At 41.6% G+C, this 20,493-nt stretch overlaps 1 protein-coding gene across 6 annotated transcripts in view; it reads right to left on the bottom strand.

The window, feature by feature from the left end:
- Positions 1–20,493, bottom strand: part of FGD4 (FYVE, RhoGEF and PH domain containing 4) — a 174,261-nt gene that overhangs the window by 75,054 nt on the left and 78,714 nt on the right. The window contains exon 1 of one of the 6 annotated variants that reach the window (XM_043518380.1): positions 4,369–4,386. The exons of 4 other annotated variants lie outside the window; for them this stretch is intronic. Coding sequence is in view for 1 of the 2 variants with exons in the window: in XM_038406911.2 (XP_038262839.1) it covers positions 2,756–2,780 (25 nt within the window). In the remaining variant the exon portion in view is untranslated. Of the gene's footprint in view, positions 1–2,755; positions 2,934–4,368; positions 4,387–20,493 lie in introns of those variants that run through there. One more of the 6 variants, XM_038406911.2, reaches the window with a different exon arrangement.

Raw genomic sequence — 20,493 nt, 5'->3', positions numbered from 1 at the left:
TGAATAGTTATTGGGAGTGGATGGGTCATTACACAAAGTAAAACTATTTCCTCATGTTATTTCTCCCCCCACCCCACCCTCCACTGTTCCTCAGATGTTCTTGTTAACTGCTGGAAATAGCCTACCTTGCTTGTCACCATTAAAGGTTTTCCTCCTTTTGCTGCTGGTGATGGCTCATCTTAAGTGATCGCTCTCCTTACAGTGTGCATGATAAAACCCATTGTTTCATGTTCTCTGTGTGTGTATATATAAATCTCCCTACTGTATTTTCCAACGAATGCATCCGATGAAGAAGTGAGCTGTAGCTCATGAAAGCTTATGCTCAAATAAATTTGTTAGTCTCTAAGGTGCCACAAGTGCTCCTTTTCTTTTTCAAATACAGACTAACACAGCTGCTACTCAAACCAGTTTGAACTAGTATATGCAAGCCTCTGCAGGTAGCAGTACTTTTCTGGAGGGGTTACAACCTGAGTGAAATTGCCTCATCACCCAATATTGATCAGTTTCCATAAACTAAAAGGCAAGCGCTGCCCATCACCAATTGTTCTATCACAATGGTTCTCAAACTTCTTTTTTCACGGGCCACTTGAAAATTGCTGAGGGTCTCGGTGGACTACTTAATGATCTTTCCAAATGTAGTTTGAACCATTAGCTAACTATTGTAAAGCTCTTTGGATAAAAGCACTACATAAAAAAAATAATCTAATTAACTTTTTTTGTTCTACAAATAAAAGCACACAACTCATATTTTTATATTGATAGTCTTATCTTTCTAATGTGATGGATGTGCCCTCTCTCCCCCACTGCAGCAGCCCCTGAGCTGGGGCTGGGAAGGAGCTCCCTGGCAGCTGCAGCCCTGGAGCTGGGGAAAGTCACCTCCCTCTCTGGCCGCCACAGCCCTGCACGTCCCAAATTCCCCCCACTCCCTCTTTTCACCCCACTTCCCCCTCCAACCTACCCGTTATGTCCCCCAAGGCTACCCCCTCACTGTACATGTGCATCTTCTCCAGGGTCCAGGCACTTCATTAGTGGAGCCACACCTGCGTGACTCCACTAATTAGGTGGATGGCCCTTCATTCTCTCGTGTGCGGCCACCCAGGTGCACACCTTAGAGAGAACTATCCACGGACCACCTGAACCAGTGGTCCATGGACTACAGTTTGAGAACCTCTGTTCTATCGCACATCAGTCTGATGGCAACTAACAAAGAATTGTACTTTTAATACCATGTGAAAAGAATTTGACCACAATAACCACCCTAGACATTTTTTCCCCTCAAAAAGCAAAAAAAAAAAAAAAAAAATGTATGAATACTATGTACAAGGACCGTATGCATTATCATTTACTTCCAATGCACAGCTGTGCACATCCTGCCAACTTCCTTTCTGCAGTAACGTTTTACAATACAACTTTATGAAGCATATTCTTCCACATACATTGTGTCCCCAAAACAGGGTGTTACAAAGTTGAAATAAAAAATAATACAAAAGCAGAGAGGGGGGAAAAATGTACAGAAAAATTCTTGCATCCATCATGGTGAGATTGTGCAAAGATGCACAGAAGATAGTACACAAATTAAGGGAGTTAGGAGAGGAATGAGAGACCAGTTCTTTGAGCTAAGACACAAAATCAGAATGGTTTTAAAATCCTCCGGGCCCATGCATTGGTACATGAAATGAATGAGGAGCCAACGGAGTTGCTTGATATGGGTGACATGTCACCCAGCATACCTGTGAGAAGTTTGGCACCAGCAAAAGCTGAAGTCGGGAGAACTGCGCTTGGAGAGGATAGACCTGCAGAGAATGGAGTCCTGCAAAGTTAGCTGCATAGTTCACCCCAAGCTTCCTCAGCAGACTGCTATCAAAACCCCAGATCAAATCCCAAACCCAAGCACACAGAAGTTCTCACTTCTCCTGTCCCCTGCCAACTGGTTCTGTGCTTTTCAGAACCACCAGGGGTGATGGGCTTTACAACGTACCCCCTCACAAATCTATTTCATCTCTAATTTTGGATTAGATTCCATTTTCAAAAAATATTATAGTTTGCTCTTAGGGTCAGAGAATGTTTACATTGTGTGTCTTGCACAGTAAGCACTTATCACGGCTGAAATTACAATGCAACTTAAAAAAACAAACAAACAAACAAACAAAAAAAACCCTATTCCTTACTGCAAAGCAAGTTCGAAAAATAAGCATAGAGTAAGTGAAAGTGGCCATTGCAAGACCACATATACAGTATTAATTGGCAAAGCAAACCTGTCTCTCCCAAAATTAACCATGTGTACTTAATTCATGAACTACTGAGAAAATAAACATTTCAGACACAATACTGATTTATAGCAACATAGTCTAGGGACCTTTCAACTGTAAACAGAATTGTTGCTGTCAGCTCAATAGCAAAACAGAAATAGAAAGCACTTAAATATCTGCAAACTCAATTGTTTGAGAGTTGAGGTAAAAGTAGCAAGATGAGCAGAAAAAAAAAGTATTTTTGCACGATGAACTAAGCAAACACTCCAAGAAAAAAAAAATCTACAAACTGATTAGTCAGTTGAACAAATATGTTCCAAATGTATTACACAATCAAGCAGCTGAATTTATAATATGTATGTACTTCTAAGGCACCAGATATAAAACTTTGCTTTTCATTTGCCTTTGGCCTAAAAACACTATTACACATTCTGCAGGCAACAACTCAAAATAAAAGAATAACAATCAATAAAAACAATTCAAAAGTCCAAACAAGCCAGCCTTACCTAGATCAAAGGACATGGTTTTCATTTATGCTGATACCAAATTCACTCTAATGCTGCTGTATGCACCAGTAATCAATTTCACAATGGTGATGATCATATGACAGGTTCACATATACCCCATTTACAAGTTTTGCAGACCATTGAGGAGGAGTTCTAATCAGATGCTCGGTATATACTGAAAGTTTACAGTTCAAAGACATATCATGTAATAAGCCCCACCTCTTTGACAGCATGTCTGTTTTGTATAGGAGAGAGAGAGAGAGAGAGAGAGAGAGAGAGAGAGCGAGCGCGCACTCAGCAAGCAAAACTAAACTAGTGAGGAGACAGACAGAGTCAGTTGGAGGCCGTTTTATTCCTGGTAAATAGAAAAACAAGGGAATCAACTTATGTAACCTTCAAACCGCAGGAGCAAAGTGCAGGGGAACACAGTAAGTGGTTTTCATCTAATGCCTCAGCTATTTTGGAAGTTTCTACAACTGTTTTAATTTCACCACTGTATAAAAACCAACAACGTTAAATGATAAAATCAGTTGCCCTTTCCTCTGGTTGGTACTTGCATTCTCATTGTTACTAAGTCACTTTTGTTTCCAATATCCTTTTCATTGTGCAAACAGAATGTGTTTGAACTGCTTCTTTGAACTACAGTAAATGTGAAGATTAGAACTCCAGAGTAGAGGTATAACCAAAAAAGATTCTATAATGTATTCATAAAATGCTGGCCTTTTTGGTGTAGACTGGTAATAGAATGGGGTCATTGGAATGAATACAGTTTTAAAATAGTAAGGCTCTTGCACCATGTGCTTGGCAGTGCCCTGGTACATATTTTGATGGCATCTCAAAAAACTTGTATCATGCTGGAGCATTGTGAGTGGCTAAAAAGTTCAATTTTTGAGTAACAGTCCTTGCCACAAATACTGAAGGAAGACAGAGGGTCAGAGAATGAAGCCAGTACACTGTTAGCACTAGAGGCCTACTGTGCTTTCCTCTTCGCTCTCCTCTGTCTCAACCACCTCTCTCTTCAGCCTCTGACTCTGCTTGCAGGTAAATATAAAAGTGTCAAGGTTCCTTCCCCACTCTGAACTCTAGGGTACAGATGTGGGGACCTGCATGAAAAACCCCCTAAGGTTATTTTTACCAGCTTAGGTTAAAACTTCCCCAAGGTACAAACTATTTTACCTTTTGCCCCTGGACTTTATTGCTGCCACCACCAAGCGTCTAACAAATATACAATAGGGAAAGAGCCCGCTTGGAAACATCTTTCCCCCAGAAATCCTCCCCAAACCCTACACCCCCTTTCCTGGGGAAGACTTGATGAAAATCCTCACCAATTTGCATAGGTGAACAGACCCAAACCCTTGGATCTTAAGAACAATGAAAAAGCAATCAGGTTCTTAGAAGAAGAACTTTAATTGAAGAAAAAAAAGTAAAAGAATCACCTCTGTAAAATCAGGATTACAGGGTAATCAGATTCAAAACACAGAGAATCCCTCTAGGCAAAACCTTAAGTTACAAAAAGACACAAAAACAGGAATCTACATTCCATTCAGCTCAGCTTATTTTCTCAGCCATTTAAAGAAAACAGAATCTAACGCATATCTAGCTAGATTACTTACTAAGTTCTAAGACTCCATTCCTTTTCTGTTCCCAGCAGAAGCATCACACAGACAGAGAGAGCCTTTGTTTCTCCCCTTCCTCCAGCTTTGAAAGTATCTTGTCTTTGGTCATTTTGGTCAGGTGCCAGTGAGGTTATCCTAGCTTCTTAACCCTTTACAGGTGAAAGGGTTTTTCCTCTGGCCAGGAGGGATTTAAAGGTGTTTACCCTTCCCTTTATATTTATGACAAGTAAAGAGATAAATCAGAGTCAATTTTGTATTGTGTAAATGCAAATCATCTTAGAAAAGTACAGATATGAGAGATGAACTGGAAAGAGTAATATTACTATTTACATACAAACTGTTGAAGATTCCTAAGTCTAGTTTGCTAAGAACCTCTCCCCTTTTCCTTCATGCCCCATTGGCCTTGTAGGACAATTACCCTGTTGCAGGGTGTAATTTTGCTTAGACCGTATCAAACAGTATCCACAACTAAAAGTGGTCAGCAAAATAAAATACATAAATGCAACTTACCCTGTTTCCTCCTCACCCAAATAGATGGAACAAATGCTTCCCAGACTTGAAAAAACAAAAAGCTTAAAAGCCCTGAATGAATTTCATTCTGGGGCAGGAGGAACAAAATGGATTAAATCAGACTGCCTGTTCTTGGTAAATTTGGATAATGTGAACCAGAACATGGCAGCTTTCATTTAATTCACAGAGCTAAAGTAATCTTTTCAATAGCTGTTCAGATCATATATTTGCTTTGCTCTGAATTTTTTCACATGGCACAACTCTGCCTCTGTCTACAGGAAGATTGAAAGATGATATGCAAGATGGTGCAAGTAAATATAAATTGGTGCAACTTGCACACCAAGTGAACAGAAGAAATAAATTTCTTTTCCTAATATACTGACAGAACAGCGTAGGTCATAGATGCTGGAACTATGGGTTCTGGGGGATCTGCCATACCCCCTGGCTTAAAGTGGTTTCCATTATATACGGGGTTTACAGTTTGATCCAATGGCTCTCAACACCCCCACTATACAAATTGTTCCACCTCTGTTGTAGGTTAAATTAGTTAAAGTTAATACTTTAACTCAGCTCCTCTTTCAGTACCTGAGCACAGAAATTATAGCATCTTAGACTTGCATCATGTTCAGCTTTGCTCTCATTTTTTTTTATTATTCCCTGTCCAAATCCCTTATTTCACCACTCCCTTTGTATCCTTATCCCACTCCTGACTTACTGCTTTCTTCTAGATTTTCTTTAATGCTTTCTTGCTGTACCTGGGAAATCTTTCACCCTAAAGATGCAAGGTATCACCACCTCCATTCAAATTCCTTTCCTCCATGAGCTCACCAGTCAAAGCCGCCTACATTTAGGGTATGTCTACAGTACAAAGTTGTTTCAAAATTATTCTATTTGAATTTTCAGAAGCGATTTTATACATTCGGTCTTCTGTGTCCCCACTAAAGCATGTGAATTCGGCAGAGGGCATCCACAGTACCAAAGCTAGCATCAAAGGTCGGAGCGCTGCACTGTGGATAGCTAGCCCATAGTTCCTGCAGTCCCCGCCGCCCATTGGAATTCTGGGTTAAGCTCCCAGTGCATGAGGAGGCAAAAACCTTCTCGCAGGTATTTCTGGGTATGTGTTGTCAGTCGCTCCTCCCTTCATGAAAGCTACAGCGGACAATCGTATTGAGCCTTTTTAAAGTGCAGACGCCATACTGCTTTCAGCAGACGGTGCACTGTTGCTCTCCTGCTATGAATGCACCTCACATTTCCTCTCATCTTCCTATGTAATCTCTACTATCTACTCTCTCTCTTCCTCATCGAATGCTTCCGCTGCCAACTCTGCTCAGCCATCAGGAACCAAGCAGCACAGCTTCCGCTGCCAACTCTGCTCTTCCGCTCTTGCTGTGCTACCGAGCTTCTCCATGTTGTCTGTCCTGGGCTCCCGCCTCCGTGAAAGCTACAGAAGACAACCATTTCCTGCCTTTTTTTTGGCTATCGTGAACCGAACAGCACCTTTTCTGCTGCCACTCTGCTCTCCTACGTTTCGCACCTTTTTTCCAGGATTACCCATGCAGGCACCATAGCCATGGAGCCCACTCAGATCTCCGCTGCAGTTTTGACCATTGTAAATACCTCGCGCATTATCCAGCAGTAGGTGCAGTACCTGCAAAACTGAGCGAGGACGCGACAACAGCACGATTACAATAGTGATGAGGACATGGACACAGATGTTCCTAGAAGCATGGCATGTAGTGACTGGGAGATCATGGTGGTGTTGGGCCAGGTTCATGCCGTGGAACGCCGATTCTGGGCCTGGGAAACAAGCACAGACTGGTGGGACCGCATAGTTTTGTGGATATGGGATGATTCCCAGTGGGTGAGAAACTTTCGTATGCGTAGGGCCACTTTCATGGAACTTTGTGACTTGCTGTCCGCGGCCCTGAAGCACGAAGACACCAAAATGAGAGCAGCCCTCACAGTTGAAAAGCGAGTAAGTCATCACATGTGGCTGGGCAACAGAATTCAGCTTGCAGGCAGCCCTGGTAAACCCTAAGAGGCACGTGGGGTTCTGCTTCTTCCGCATTCATTTCAATGCTTTCAAACTGCTGGGCCCCCTTTCCAATAGCAAGCAATGCCTTATGGGCTTGCCATATAAAAGGAGGTCCCGCGGGCTCTCTGGGATGATCGCTTCATACAACACTGTTCCCGCCCCTCCCCCACCCCACTCACCGCGTGGCTCCGATGAGGCTCTGAACAGAGATGAGCCCTTTAAACTAAACACGAACAGCCCAGTGTGGCTGGGTTTCCCCCCACCGCGTGGCTCCGATCAGGCTCTCACTCACCAGAATGCCTTCTCCAGGGTCATGGTCCGGGAGCCCGCCTGGGGGTGGGGGGAGGCTATTGGCTCCAGCGTTAAGAATAGTTCCTGGCTGGGGGGAAACTGATTCCGCACTTGCCACCTGTGCACTGTCCTCCTCGTCCTCCAAAAACTCGTCCTCCTCGCTCCGTGCAACTCCCCCCTTGCCAGGTGTCAACTGACAGAGGTGGGGTAATGGTGGCGTCACCCCCCATAATTGCATGCAGCTCACGGTAGAAGCAGCATATATGGGGCTGTGACCCAGAGCGCCCATTCGCCTCCCTTGGCTTTTTGGTACGCTTGCCTGAGCTCCTTGATTTTTGTACGACACTGTTCTGTGACCCTGGAGTAGCCTCTTTCCGTCACGACTCTGGAGACTTTAGCATACGTATTTGCATTTCTTTTTTGGAACGTAGTTCTGCCATAACAGATTAGTCTCCCCAACATCCATTGAGATCCATTACCTCCCATTCAGACCATGCTGGAGCTTGTCTGCGAATCCGGGACTGTGTGGTCTCTTGTGACAGTGGACTCCGCATGGTTGCCTGTGATGGTGGACTGTGCTGATGGTCACCTGTGCTGATGGTGACCAAACAGGAAATTCAAAAGTTCCCGGGGCTTTTACTCCCTACCTGCCTAGTGCATCGGAGTTGAGAGTGTTGTCCAGTGTGGTCACAAGGGAGCATTCTGGGATAGTTCCCGGAGGCCAACAACATTGAATTGCATCCACAGTATCTGTAACCCGGAACTGCCATCTCGATTTTAGCACTACTCCACTTGCCGAGGTGGAATACAGAAATCGGATTAAAGAGCCCTTTAAATCGAAAAAAACTGGTTTGGTCATGTGGACGGAATCAGTTTTATTTCAAAATAACTCGGCTAATTCTGAAATAACCACGTACTGTAGACCAGGCCTTACTCATTTATCATAGAAATCCTGCTACACTTTAATACAGAACCATTTGGGTCATGCAGTTCACTGTGCGTGTGCTTTGTTCATTCAGTACCATGGCAAATATACTGTTAGAGATTTAAAAAACCACCACCACATATTTCATCTAATACCCAGTTCATGCTCAAGAATTTTGCCAGCATCTGAGACCTGAAGTAGCAGCATTACAAGAGGTAAGTGCCTTTCTTACTGACTAGTTATCCTCACTTGTACATCCTGGTGTGAATTTCCCTTTCCCCACTCTGAAATATGTTTTAGTCCCCATCTTCTCCTCACATCTGGATGTGTTATGAAGCAGACTGTGGGGTTGAACTGCGCTTCCCAAATCTGAATCTAAATTTGTCTGTCTACCACCTCCAAGCTTTGAGAGATAGGACTACTTCGTAATGAAAGTGTGTATTTAAAAGGCACGGTCCACTACAATATCAGTTTATTACAAAAACATTTCCTATTACCACATATAGGCAATTTTAGTAGGGAAACTACTTAAAAGCCAGTCCAAATGGTGTTTTGCCTCCATAACAGATGCAATATTAGATCCCAAAAGGATATGGAACCCGCTTCAAAAACTAGTATTTTGAACATCCAAAAACCCCAAGAGTAACTAATCCCCAACAAGTAACATTTTCACCATTTTTAAGGAAGCAAGTACCTAAAAACTTGTATTCCCCACAGCCTTGCTTGGTGCTAATATATATGCATATATATATGCATATATATGCATAATAAGCAATCATCATTAAGTTATTAATAATTGGCTTACTATCTTTGCATTGAATAGTCAGTTCTCTGGAACTGGGCCACTAATTATTTCCTTTCTGGTACAGATGTTGAGTCATGTCAGCAGACAGTTTTGCCAAAACACACAGTAAAGTTTATAACAATTTTGCTTCAGTTATTTTAAAATCTTTGGCACATATTTTGACTTTGAATGCACAAATGCAAGTCCCATTCGTATACATCTGAAACCAGAATACAGCCTTGAGATTTCACCATTCAAATCCTAGTTTTCCTTTAATTCAAAAAGTTTAGGGATGATCCCACTTAAATTTGTTAGTCTCTAAGGTGCCACAAGTACTCCTTTTCTCTCACCGAGGTGAACAAACAGGAAAACTGAATTTCAGCAAACAATAGGAGTCCATGTTTCCTTCAAAAAATAATTTAAATTGCACCGTTTCTTTGTTTTGAAATTTAAACCTCCCCAAAAATTGTTTTCTCTAAGGGCAAGTGACAGCAGGATAGAAAGACATACTATCACGGGGTGGCCAACCTGAGCCTGAGAAGGAGCCAGAATTTACCAATGTACATTGCCAAAGAGCCACAGCAGTCAGCAGTCCCCCCATCAGCTCTCCTCCACCCCACACCTCCCACTCACTGGCAGCCCCGCCAATCAGCACCTCCCCACTAGCTGTTTTGTGGTGTGCCGGAGGCATGGAGGGGGAGGAGCGAGGGCATAGCAGGGTCAGGGGAGGGGGCGGGATGGGGTGGAGTGGGGGCAGGGCCTGTGGCAGAATAAGAGGTTGAGCAGTGAGCACCCTCCAGCACACTGGAAAGTTGGCACCTGTAGCTCCAGCCCTGGAGTTGGTGCCTATACAAGGAGCTACATATTAACTTCTGAAGAGCCGCATGACTCCAGAGCCACAGGTTGACCACCCCTGTGCTATCAAATGGAGGTCTGCCCACTCCAGCCGGTTTAGAACCTATTACAAATATCTTAGAGAATATCAATATATTGATGAACGCTTGGAGTGAGCACTGGGTAAAATTTAAAAATTAGAATAACTGCAAAGAGGAGAAGCTGTGATTCCCCTAGGCTCTAAATGAGATGCTCAAGTCCTCCCAAACAGACAGACAAATACCACTGGAAATTAAATTAAAAGGTAATTCAAATACTACCACGTATGTACCGCAAATTTAGTGTCACATTCAGAGAAGAAAGGTGGATCAGTGGTTAGGTTGCTGGCCTGGGAAACCTGTGTTCATTTCTTCATATTTTTCATCTGGATTTCAATAGTGACTGAAGGCCCCAGCCAGGGTCAGGAACCCATTGTGGTAGACCCTACAAACACACAATAGAATACAGTCCCCTGCCCGCAAAGGGACTATCCTTTAGCGGACAAAAGAGATGTAAGAAAAACAAACACCACAAAAGCAATTTGCTGTAAGTATAATACAATTTCTTTTCCATTTCATGTATGTAAAACACCTCCTGTGTCCAAGCTTCTTCACACTCCTTGCTTGGCCTGACTGTCCTCCTTCCGCCCCTTCCATAGGAAAACAAACAAACATTCAGCTTTGTTTTCAGAGACTCATGAAACAAGGGGAAAAAAAAAATCTTTCTAAAAGGCGGCTCTGTTCCACTTTCCCTCCCCACCGTGTGTGGGAGTGGTCGAGACAAAGGAAAGGAGAGCTCCTTGCTCACCCCTGAATGGTCCATGTGACCCAAGCCCGCCCCACAACATCCCGGCTCTGGTGGTCTCGACCCCTTCCCCGCTCTCTGTGTGTGCGCACGCGCGCACGCACGCACATATGAGACTGAGCAAGTCCCAGGGTCAGTATCTGTTCCACTGGAGACTTCCTGTGTGACCATGACTCAGGGTATCAGCCCATGGGAATGAACCTCCCAGCCTGGATCAACAGACTCAGGCTAGTGGAGCTTGCACTAGCACTCTAAAAATAGCTGTATAAACAGTGCTTTGACCTTGCAGCTCAGGCTGGATCTTGGGCTCAGCTGTGACTCAGCTCCTCATCTCAAAAATAGGGGTAATAGCCCTTCCCTACCTCAAAGTGGTGTTTTGAGGATAAATACATTAAAAATGGCAAGGTGCTCAGATAATATCATAATGGTGTCATAAGTACTATACACAGTGATTGATTTTAAAGACAAAGATACCATCATCAGTATAGTCTGAACTCCTGCACATTATAAGCCATATATCTATGTAGTAAACTACTATTCAGTATGAGAAAGGGTTGCAGAATATAGACATCTGCTCAGTTAAACAGTCAGAAAAGAAAACAGATTAGCAGTCTGCCTATTAGATAAGGTATAGAACATGACTGTCAAAGACACTAACCTGGGGGGCGGGGGAAGACAGCTGAATAATCTCAGAGCTAGAGCTGTCGATTAATCCCAGTTAACTCATGTGATCAACACAAAAAAATTAATCGCAGTTTTAATCGCACTATTAAACAGAATTACAATTGAAATTTATTAAATATTTTGGATGTTTTTCTACATTTTCATATATATTACATTCTGTGTTATAATTGAAATCTAAGTGCATCTATCATTTTTACAGTGCAAATATTTGTAATAAAACCAAAACAAAAGAAATAGTATTTTTCAATTCACCTCACACAAGTACTTTAATACAATCTCTGTCGTGAAAGTGCAACTTACAAATGTAGATTTTTGTTACATAACTGCAGTCAAAAACAAAACAACGTAAAACTTTAGAGCCTATAGTCCACTCAGTCCTACTTCTTGTTCAGCCGATCGCTAAGACAAACACATTTGTTTACATTTACAGGAGATAATGCTGCCTTCTTATTTGCAATGTCACCAGAAAGTGAAAACAGGCATTTGCATGGCACTTTTGTAGCTGGCATTGCAAGGTATTTACATGCCAGATATGCTAAACATGCGTATGCCCCTTCACGCTTCAGCCACCATTCCAGAGGATATGCTTCCATGCTGATGATGCTCATTAAAAATGCATTAATTAATTTGTGACTGAACTCCGGGGGGGGGGGGCGATTCCATTTCCCCTGTTCTTTTTTACCCACATTCTGCCATATATCACGTTATAGCAGTCTCAGATGATGACCCAGCACATGTTAATTTTGAGAACACTATCACTGCAGATTTCACAACATGCAAAGAAGGTACCAATGTGAGATTTCTAGAGATAGCTACAGCACTCAACCCAAGGTTAAGGACTCTGAAGTGCCTTCCAAAATCCTAGAGGGATGAGGTGTAGAGCATGCTTTCAGAAATCTTAAGAGGACACTCCGAATTGGAAACTACAGAACCTGAGCCACCAAAAAAGAAAAATCAACCTTTTGCTGATGGAATCTGACTCAGATAATGAAAACGAACATGTGTCGATCCGCATTGCTTTGGATTGTTATCGAGCAGAACCCGTCATCAGTATGGATCTATGTCCCCTGGCATGGTGGTTGAAGCATGAAGTGACATATGAATCTTTAGCGCTTCTGGCAGGTAAATATCTTGCGACGCTGGCTACAACAGTGCCATGAGAATGTCTGTTCTCATTTTCAGGTGACGCTGCCCACTTCTTGTTTACATTATCCCCCTCAAATGTAAACAAAAACTTGTTTGTCTGAGCAATTGGCGGAACAAGACATGGGACTGAGTGGACCTTATTTTATTTTTGAATGCAGTTTTTTTTTAACCTAATTGTTCATTTGTAAATTTAACTTTCATGATAAAGAGATTGCACTATAGTACTTGTATTAGGTTAATTGAAAAAAATATTTAATTTTGGGTTTTTGTTTTTGTTTTTTTTACAATGCATATACTTGTAATAAAATTAAATATAAAATGAGCACTGTACACTTTGTATTCTGTGTTGTAATTGAAATCAATATTTGAAAATGTAAAAAACATCCAAAAATATTTAAATAAATGGTATTGTACTATTGTTTAACAGTACGATTAATCGCATGATTAATCCAGCCCTACTCAGAGTCAATGAGAATTTACTTTCCTAGAAAATCTCTTTAGGGTAGTCTGACCTTCAAAAGGCAATGGATGACAAAGAATGCACAAGCCTGGGATAACCCTGCCCAGGAGTACTCTATAGCTAGTAAAATTAAGAAATTTCCCCACTATCAGAACAGCATTTTCTATAGCACATGGAAAGTCAAGAGCTTTGCAAAACCAAGGGATAATTAGACGTTAAAAAATTATATGCAGATATTATTTTACTTTCAGTAGCAGCCTGATATTAGCCCTGATTTTGCTGAAAGAGTGAACTGAGCCTGAATTATGGTTTTATAAAACTTTCAAAATACATGGCAGGCCTTAAAAACATAGTAAAAGATCAATTGTTTTATCCTATACGATTAAACAGCAGATAAAGGGATTTAAGACAGCTACAAAATAGACTCATTAAGTTATTTCACAGGTCTTCCAACTGAGGTTACATTCAGCATTCCTTATTCTAGGCAGGGATGGTACAAACTATAAAACTGGACCATGGTGCTACTGAAAATCAACATAGTAAAATATTGGTGCAACTTTACTAGAAGCATATTGGCAATAAATGCAACTATATCATTAATGTCTTCAAAGTAATGTGCCTACCAAGCATCTGGGATAACAACACTATTTCATAGATTCATAGATACTAAGGTCAGAAGGGACCATTCTGATCATCTAGTCGGACCTCCTGCACAACGCAGGCAACAGAATCTCACCCACCCACTCCTACGAAAAACCTCACCTATGTCTGAGCTATTGAAGTCCTCAAATCGTGGTTTAAAAAGACTTCAAGGAGCAGAGAAGCCTCCCTCAAGTGACCCGTGCCCCATGCTACAGAGGAAGGCGAAAAACCTCCAGGGCCTCTTCCAATCTGCCCTGGAGGAAAATTCCTTCCCAACCCCAAATATGGCGATCAGCTAAACCCTGAGCATATGGGCAAGACTCACCAGCCAGATACTACAGAAAAATTCTTTCCTGGGTAACCCAGATCCCATCCATCTAATATCCCATCTCAGGGGATTAGGCCTATTTACCTTGAATATTTAAAGATCAATTAATTACCAAAATCACATTATCCCATCATACCATCTCCTCCATAAACTTATCAAATAGATCTTTTGCCCCCACTGCTTCCCTTGGAAGGCTATTCCAAAACTTCACTCCTCTGATGGTTAGAAAGCTATTTCTTAGGACCGTGCATCATCAGTTAAATTTCCTACAGGGTTTCCTTGTTAGCAATGCTAAGATCACACAGAACTGTCATGGTACTAGGAAATATTTTCCCCAAAATCATCATGCTACTGGGAAATAAATTTTCCCAAAATTGTCACTATAGAACTGTAAAGAATTGAAGAGTAATACCAATGTGATTAAAGTTCTCTACCTACATAGAAAACAGTGTCATGAAATGAAATCTCAGTAACTCTGGTTCAAATAAATGTTTTCATTACTGGTTAACTAAGAGAGAATGTTTCTAAAATGGATAATTTTATCCATATGAAATTGTTCAAAATATAAAATATACATCCAATAAAACAGCATATTGTTGGTTCAAGGACACGCACAGTACATAGTTGAATTCCACAGGAATTAGTTTACCACTAAAAATTGAAGCCACTGGCTAAATAAAATGCACCCTGCCTCAGCACTCCAGGAATTGGAAGAGTTAATGCAAACACATCTTGATAAAATACTTGGCACTTCTGTCTTGCCTTCCATCTCAAAGCAGTCTTCAAGCCATAATTAAGCTTCCCCAACACCCTGTGACTCCGTTCTGTATTCTGCTCTTCTACAAGTGATGAAACCGAGGAAGAGAGAGGTTAAGTGACAAAGTCAGTGCTAGATCAAGGAACAGAACCCAAATCTCCTGATGCCAAGTCCTATGCTTTTAATGACTAGACCATGGTTCTCCTGCTTCATATTGAGTTTCACATTTTAATTACATATATTAGATTGTAGCACTTATCTGTATGAATATGAAGACACATACATATGATGATTTTTTTTAAGCAGCACACAAGTGAGGAGATATACATTCCATGGCCATTGTGCCTGAGTGGTCTATTTTGTTTCAGTGTGACGATAACTGCAGTTTAAATAAAACTATATTAAATACCATGGCCCGCTCTGTTTATGTGCCTGAGTTGCTTTTAGCCTAATTCCCCACATTTCCTGTTCCACTGGTGACATGTCAGTAAGAGTCCCTTCAGGAAACATGGGCCCTCTGACTCCACTTCCACTGATTAGGATACATTTTCCTTATTTTAGGAACATTTTAAAACTAACATTAAAAACAAATAATTGACACCCAGGACTTCACCCTGTGTCCCTTTGGCCCCAGGCTACTAGCATATAGTCAAGATGGAATCGTGCATTTACCACAGACCTAGCAGGTCACTGAGTCTTTGAGATAGTTTGAACTCCTCAGCAGGCAACCAACATGGGAAAGACTTCTCTCTTCCTGTCACCCGTCTCTAAGTCTAGCAAACTCTCCTTCCTCCCTGTGGAGTTTGCCTCTCAATGGTTCTCCGTTACTCCATTCTGATGATCTCTGTAAGCTCGGGTCTCCTGTTCCTTCAGATCACCTACCATTCTTGTGTAGTCAGCTCATATAACTTGGGTGTCATTGCACCCCTCACAAAGGCTTTAGTTCACTACTTCTGCTCTCTCTCTAATGGCTGGATCCTCATACGAGAGCCTGTCTCCAGGGCCAGTAGGTCCTTGGCAGACCTGCTATACTCTAGTGCAGTGTTTCCCAACTTGTGTGCCATGGCACGCTATTGTGCTGTCAGGCACAAACAGAATTTTGGAATCGTCACTTGTGGAAAAAATAATCTCATTTATTTTAATTAGCGTCTGACCCAAATTGTGTTTTGAGTTGTTGCTCTTCATGTGTACATGCGTTAGACAGACATTGCATCATGCTACACTCAAATGAACTTGCTGCTTGCATGGTATCACAGGTAGCCGTGTTTTCTTATCAACTGTTGAGTTTCAGTGGTGAATTTTGAATTGAAGACTTAAAAATGGAGAAATGTTTGAAGAAAGATTCTGGCCCAGCACCTCCACATCTACTTTCAGTGACGAAATGGAACGTGAACACAGCAAAGTCAAAGTGGTGAGCCGACGTTACTGTGGGAGTTATTTGCTATTTGGATTTTTATTTACAGGTGAACCATCTTGCCCTCTTCCACAATGTCTTGTATGTGGGAAGAAATTCTCAAGCCATGCCATGGGGCCAAATAAGTTAAAACACCATCTTACAAGCAAACATCCGTCCCTTGCCAACAAGAATAATTTGAGTGTTTGAAGGACCATAATGATAAACAAGTACAAATGACCAAAGACCGTAACTGTTTCTGATTAAGCGCTGGATGCAAGTTACTTGGTTGCTGAGCTTGTGGTAAAGGCAAAAAAGCTGCATACAATCACAGAAAAGAAAATGTGAAAGTAATGTTAGGTGTAAATGCAGTCAATGAAATCGCAAAAGTTCCCCTTTCAGATAATACAATAAGTTACCATATCGATATGTCAGCTGACATTCAGATTGCTCCAAGAAAAAGGTCAAATCAAGCAGAAGGTTTACACTGCAATTTAATGAATCAACAGATCTCAGTGGTCATGCTCATCTCTTGACTAACATCAGGTACATTCACAGAGATAGTACAAGATATTTTTATTTTGCAAACTGCTGCCAGGTCACACAACTGAAAGACACAATATTAAGGGTGACAAGAACCTTCCCTGAAGAGGGAGAACTGCACTGGAAAAATTGTCCTAGTGTTCGCACAGATGAGACAGCCTCTCTGACTGACAAAAATGAAAGGGATTGAAAGCAAGGTCAAAGAACAAAACACGTACGATGAGCTATTACCAGCAGGAGGGGCGGGGGGAGGAAGAAAACCTTTAGTAGTGATAATTTTATTATGTTCACTATCTTTACTGCTTTTATTATTACTACAAAAAGTGTTTTCCACTACTTTAACATTTTCGCATCCTCTACAAAAAATGGAAACTTGTGGTTCATTTGCCAATTCTCTCCAACAAAGACAGACTTCGCCTTTGTCAGCTTGGGTTTAAAATGTTATCTAACTTGCAGACTTTACAATTAGTGGTTTCTGCTTGTTAATGAAGTTAATAGCTCAACATTTCTTAGGCTTCCTCATTAACCTAAGTTTGATTTCAGAGACTTGTGAAAACTGTTTTGATATAAGATGACAGAAAATATCATATTGCCTCTATATAAATCCATGCTATGCCCATCTTGAATACTGCACGCAAATTTTGTCGCCCCATCTTAAAAAAAAGATATATTGTAATTGAAAAAGGTACAGAAAAGGGCAACAAAAATGATTAGGGGTATGGAACAGCTTTCATATGATGGGAGATAAATAAGACTGGGAGTTTTCAGCTTGGAAAAGAGACAACTAAGGGGAGATATGATAAAATCATGACTGGTGTGGAGAAAGTAAATGAAGTGTTATTTACTCCTTTCTCATAACACAAAAACTGGGGATCACCAAATGAAATTAATAGGCAGCAGGTTTAAAAACAAACAAAAGGAAGTATTTCTTCACACAACCCACAGTCAACCTGTGGAATTCTTTGCCAGAGGATGTTGTGAAAGGCCAAGAATATAACAGAGCTAGATAAATTCATGGAGGATAGGTCCATCAATGGCTATTAGCAAGAATGGGCAGGAATGGTGTCTGTTGCCTCGGTTTGCCAGAAGCTGGGAATGGGCAACAGGGGATGGATCACTTGATTAACCTGTTCTGTTCATTCCCTCTGGAGCACCTGGCATTGGCCACTGTTGGAAGACAGGATACTGGGCTAGATCCAGCATGGCCATTCTTATGCTCTTATGTGTTTTTATTTCCGATTTGCCAAAAAGGTAGCTATTATTTACAATGCTTGTCCATTCTATTTTAGTAGCACTAGTGCATATTGATTAAATACAAGCCAAGTTACAGGAAGATTTTTAAACTTTGGTTTTGGATATTAATGGTTGTGGTACTTCTCACTTAATGTAGATTCACTTACACCTGTTTAATCCTCACTTAAATCAGTTTAGTTTAATTTAGTAATTTACTAGTATTTGCTAAACAAGGATTAAATGGGTTTAAGTGCATCTACATTAGGGGGTATCACCTATTTAACTACACATATTTCTAATTAATTTAGTTAAGACTGTACAACTTTTCTAATATAGACAAGCCCTAAGTATTGGGACACAATTGCAAATATTGACATTTATCCAATGTGCATCCATGTATTACTATAATACCACAATGAATCTGCTCACTAGATTTGCTTCATTTGAGTATGCAATGTTTTCTCTTAATAAAAAAAAAAAGTCCCTGAGAAGATGAGTGGGGAAAGCCTACCTCCAGAACAGGTGAGACATTTAAGGAATGCCCTAAAGCTAGAGGTTAGTGAATGGCATGGCTAAATAATACTCAGCATACCACTACTCAGTCACTGGTCTAGAATTTAAATTGTTGCAGACAATATATTAGAAGGGCAATGGAAGTGAGGCTCCAGCTTGGCAATGGGGAACACAGGCCACTACCTGCATGGAGGTTGGTGATCACCCTGCAGCCCCCAACCACCCTGGAACAGGGACTCTGAGGAAGGATGCACCAGACCCTGACAGAGTACAATGGACGGACCTGCCCCAAACACACCCCAGGGCCCTGCCCCTCTGCACCAGGTGTGCCGCAATAGCAAGCAAAAGGGACAAAGTCTTACATACGTGCCCAGCCCAGCCCAGCCCAGCCCTGCCCCCCGAGGTGGTGATTTATGTCTCCCCTGCGCCCAAACCAAACATGCCCGTTTGGGACTGCTGCCCAAGAGGGGTGCATGAATCAATTGTTTTGCAGGAAAAGAGTAAAATTTGCAGAGGACATCAAGTCTGCGCTTGCACAGTAGTGCAGAATTCACCCAGGAGTACACAGTGTACACACTGAGTCTGATCCAAATATAGGTTTCAGAGTAGCAGCCGTGTTAGTCTGTATTCGCAAAAAGAAAAGGAGTACTTGTGGCACCTTAGAGACTAACAAATTTATTAGAGCATAAGCTTTCGTGAGCTACAGCTCACTTCATCGGATGCATTTGGTGGAAAAAACAGAGGAGAGATTTATATACACACACACACACACACAGAGAACATGAAACAATGGGTTTATCATACACACTGTAAGGAGAGTGATCACTTAAGATAAGCCATCACCCACAGCAGGGGGGGGAAAGGAGGAAAACCTTCCATGGTGACAAGCAGGTAGGCTAATTCCAGCAGTTAACAAGAATATCAGAGGAACAGTGGGGGGTGGGGTGGGGGGGGAGAAATACCATGGGGAAATAGTTTTACTTTGTGTAATGACTCTGCCATGTACATTGGCCAAACTGGACAGTCTCTACGTAAAAGAATGAATGGACACAAATCACACGTCAAGAATTATAACATTCAAAAACCAGTTGGAGAACACTTCAATCTCTCTGGTCACTCGATCACAGACCTAAGAGTGGCTATCCTTCAACAAAAAAGCTTCAAAAACAGACTCCAACGAGAGACTGCTGAATTGGAATTAATTTGCAAACTGGATACAATTAACTTAGGCTTGAATAGAGACTGGGAATGGATGAGTCATTACACAAAGTAAAACTATTTCCCCATGGTATTTCTCCCCCCCACCCCACCCCCCACTGTTCCTCTGATATTCTTAGGTTTCAGAGTAGCAGCCGTGTTAGTCTGTATTCTCAAAAAGAAAAGGAGTACTTGTGGCACCTTAGAGACTAACAAATTTATTAGAGCATAAGCTTTCGTGAGCTACAGCTCACTTCATCGGATGCATTTGGTGGAAAAAACAGAGTAGAGATTTATATATACACACACAGAGAACATGAAACAATGGGTTTATCATACACACTGTAAGGAGAGTGATCACTTAAGATAAGCCATCACCAACAGCAGGGGGGGGAAGGAGGAAAACCTTTCATGGTGACAAGCAGGTAGGCTAATTCCAGCAGTTAACAAGAATATCAGAGGAACAGTGGGGGGTGGGGTGGGAGGGAGAAATACCATGGGGAAATAGTTTTACTTTGTGTAATGACTCATCCATTCCCAGTCTCTATTCAAGCCTAAGTTAATTGTATCCAGTTTGCAAATTAATTCCAATTCAGCAGTCTCTCGTTGGAGTCTGTTTTTGAAGCTTTTTTGTTGAAGTATAGCCACTCTTAGGTCTGTGATCGAGTGACTAGAGAGATTGAAGTGTTCTCCAACTGGTTTTTGAATGTTATAATTCTTGACGTCTGATTTGTGTCCATTCATTCTTTTACGTAGAGACTGTCCAGTTTGGCCAATGTACATGGCAGAGGGGCATTGCTGGCACATGATGGCATATATCACATTGGTAGATGCGCAGGTGAAGGAGCCTCTGATAGTGTGGCTGATGTGATTAGGCCCTATGATGGTATCCCCTGAATAGATATGTGGACAGAGTTGGCAACGGGCTTTGTTGCAAGGATAGGTTCCTGGGTTAGTGGTTCTGTTGTGTGGTGTGTGGTTGCTGGTGAGTATTTGCTTCAGAT

The sequence above is a fragment of the Dermochelys coriacea genome, chromosome 1 (genome assembly GCF_009764565.3).
Source record: "Dermochelys coriacea isolate rDerCor1 chromosome 1, rDerCor1.pri.v4, whole genome shotgun sequence".
Taxonomy (NCBI): domain Eukaryota; kingdom Metazoa; phylum Chordata; order Testudines; family Dermochelyidae; genus Dermochelys; species Dermochelys coriacea.
The sequence above is the reverse complement of the archived record's forward strand: the minus strand, read 5'-3'. Positions and strand labels throughout refer to the sequence as shown.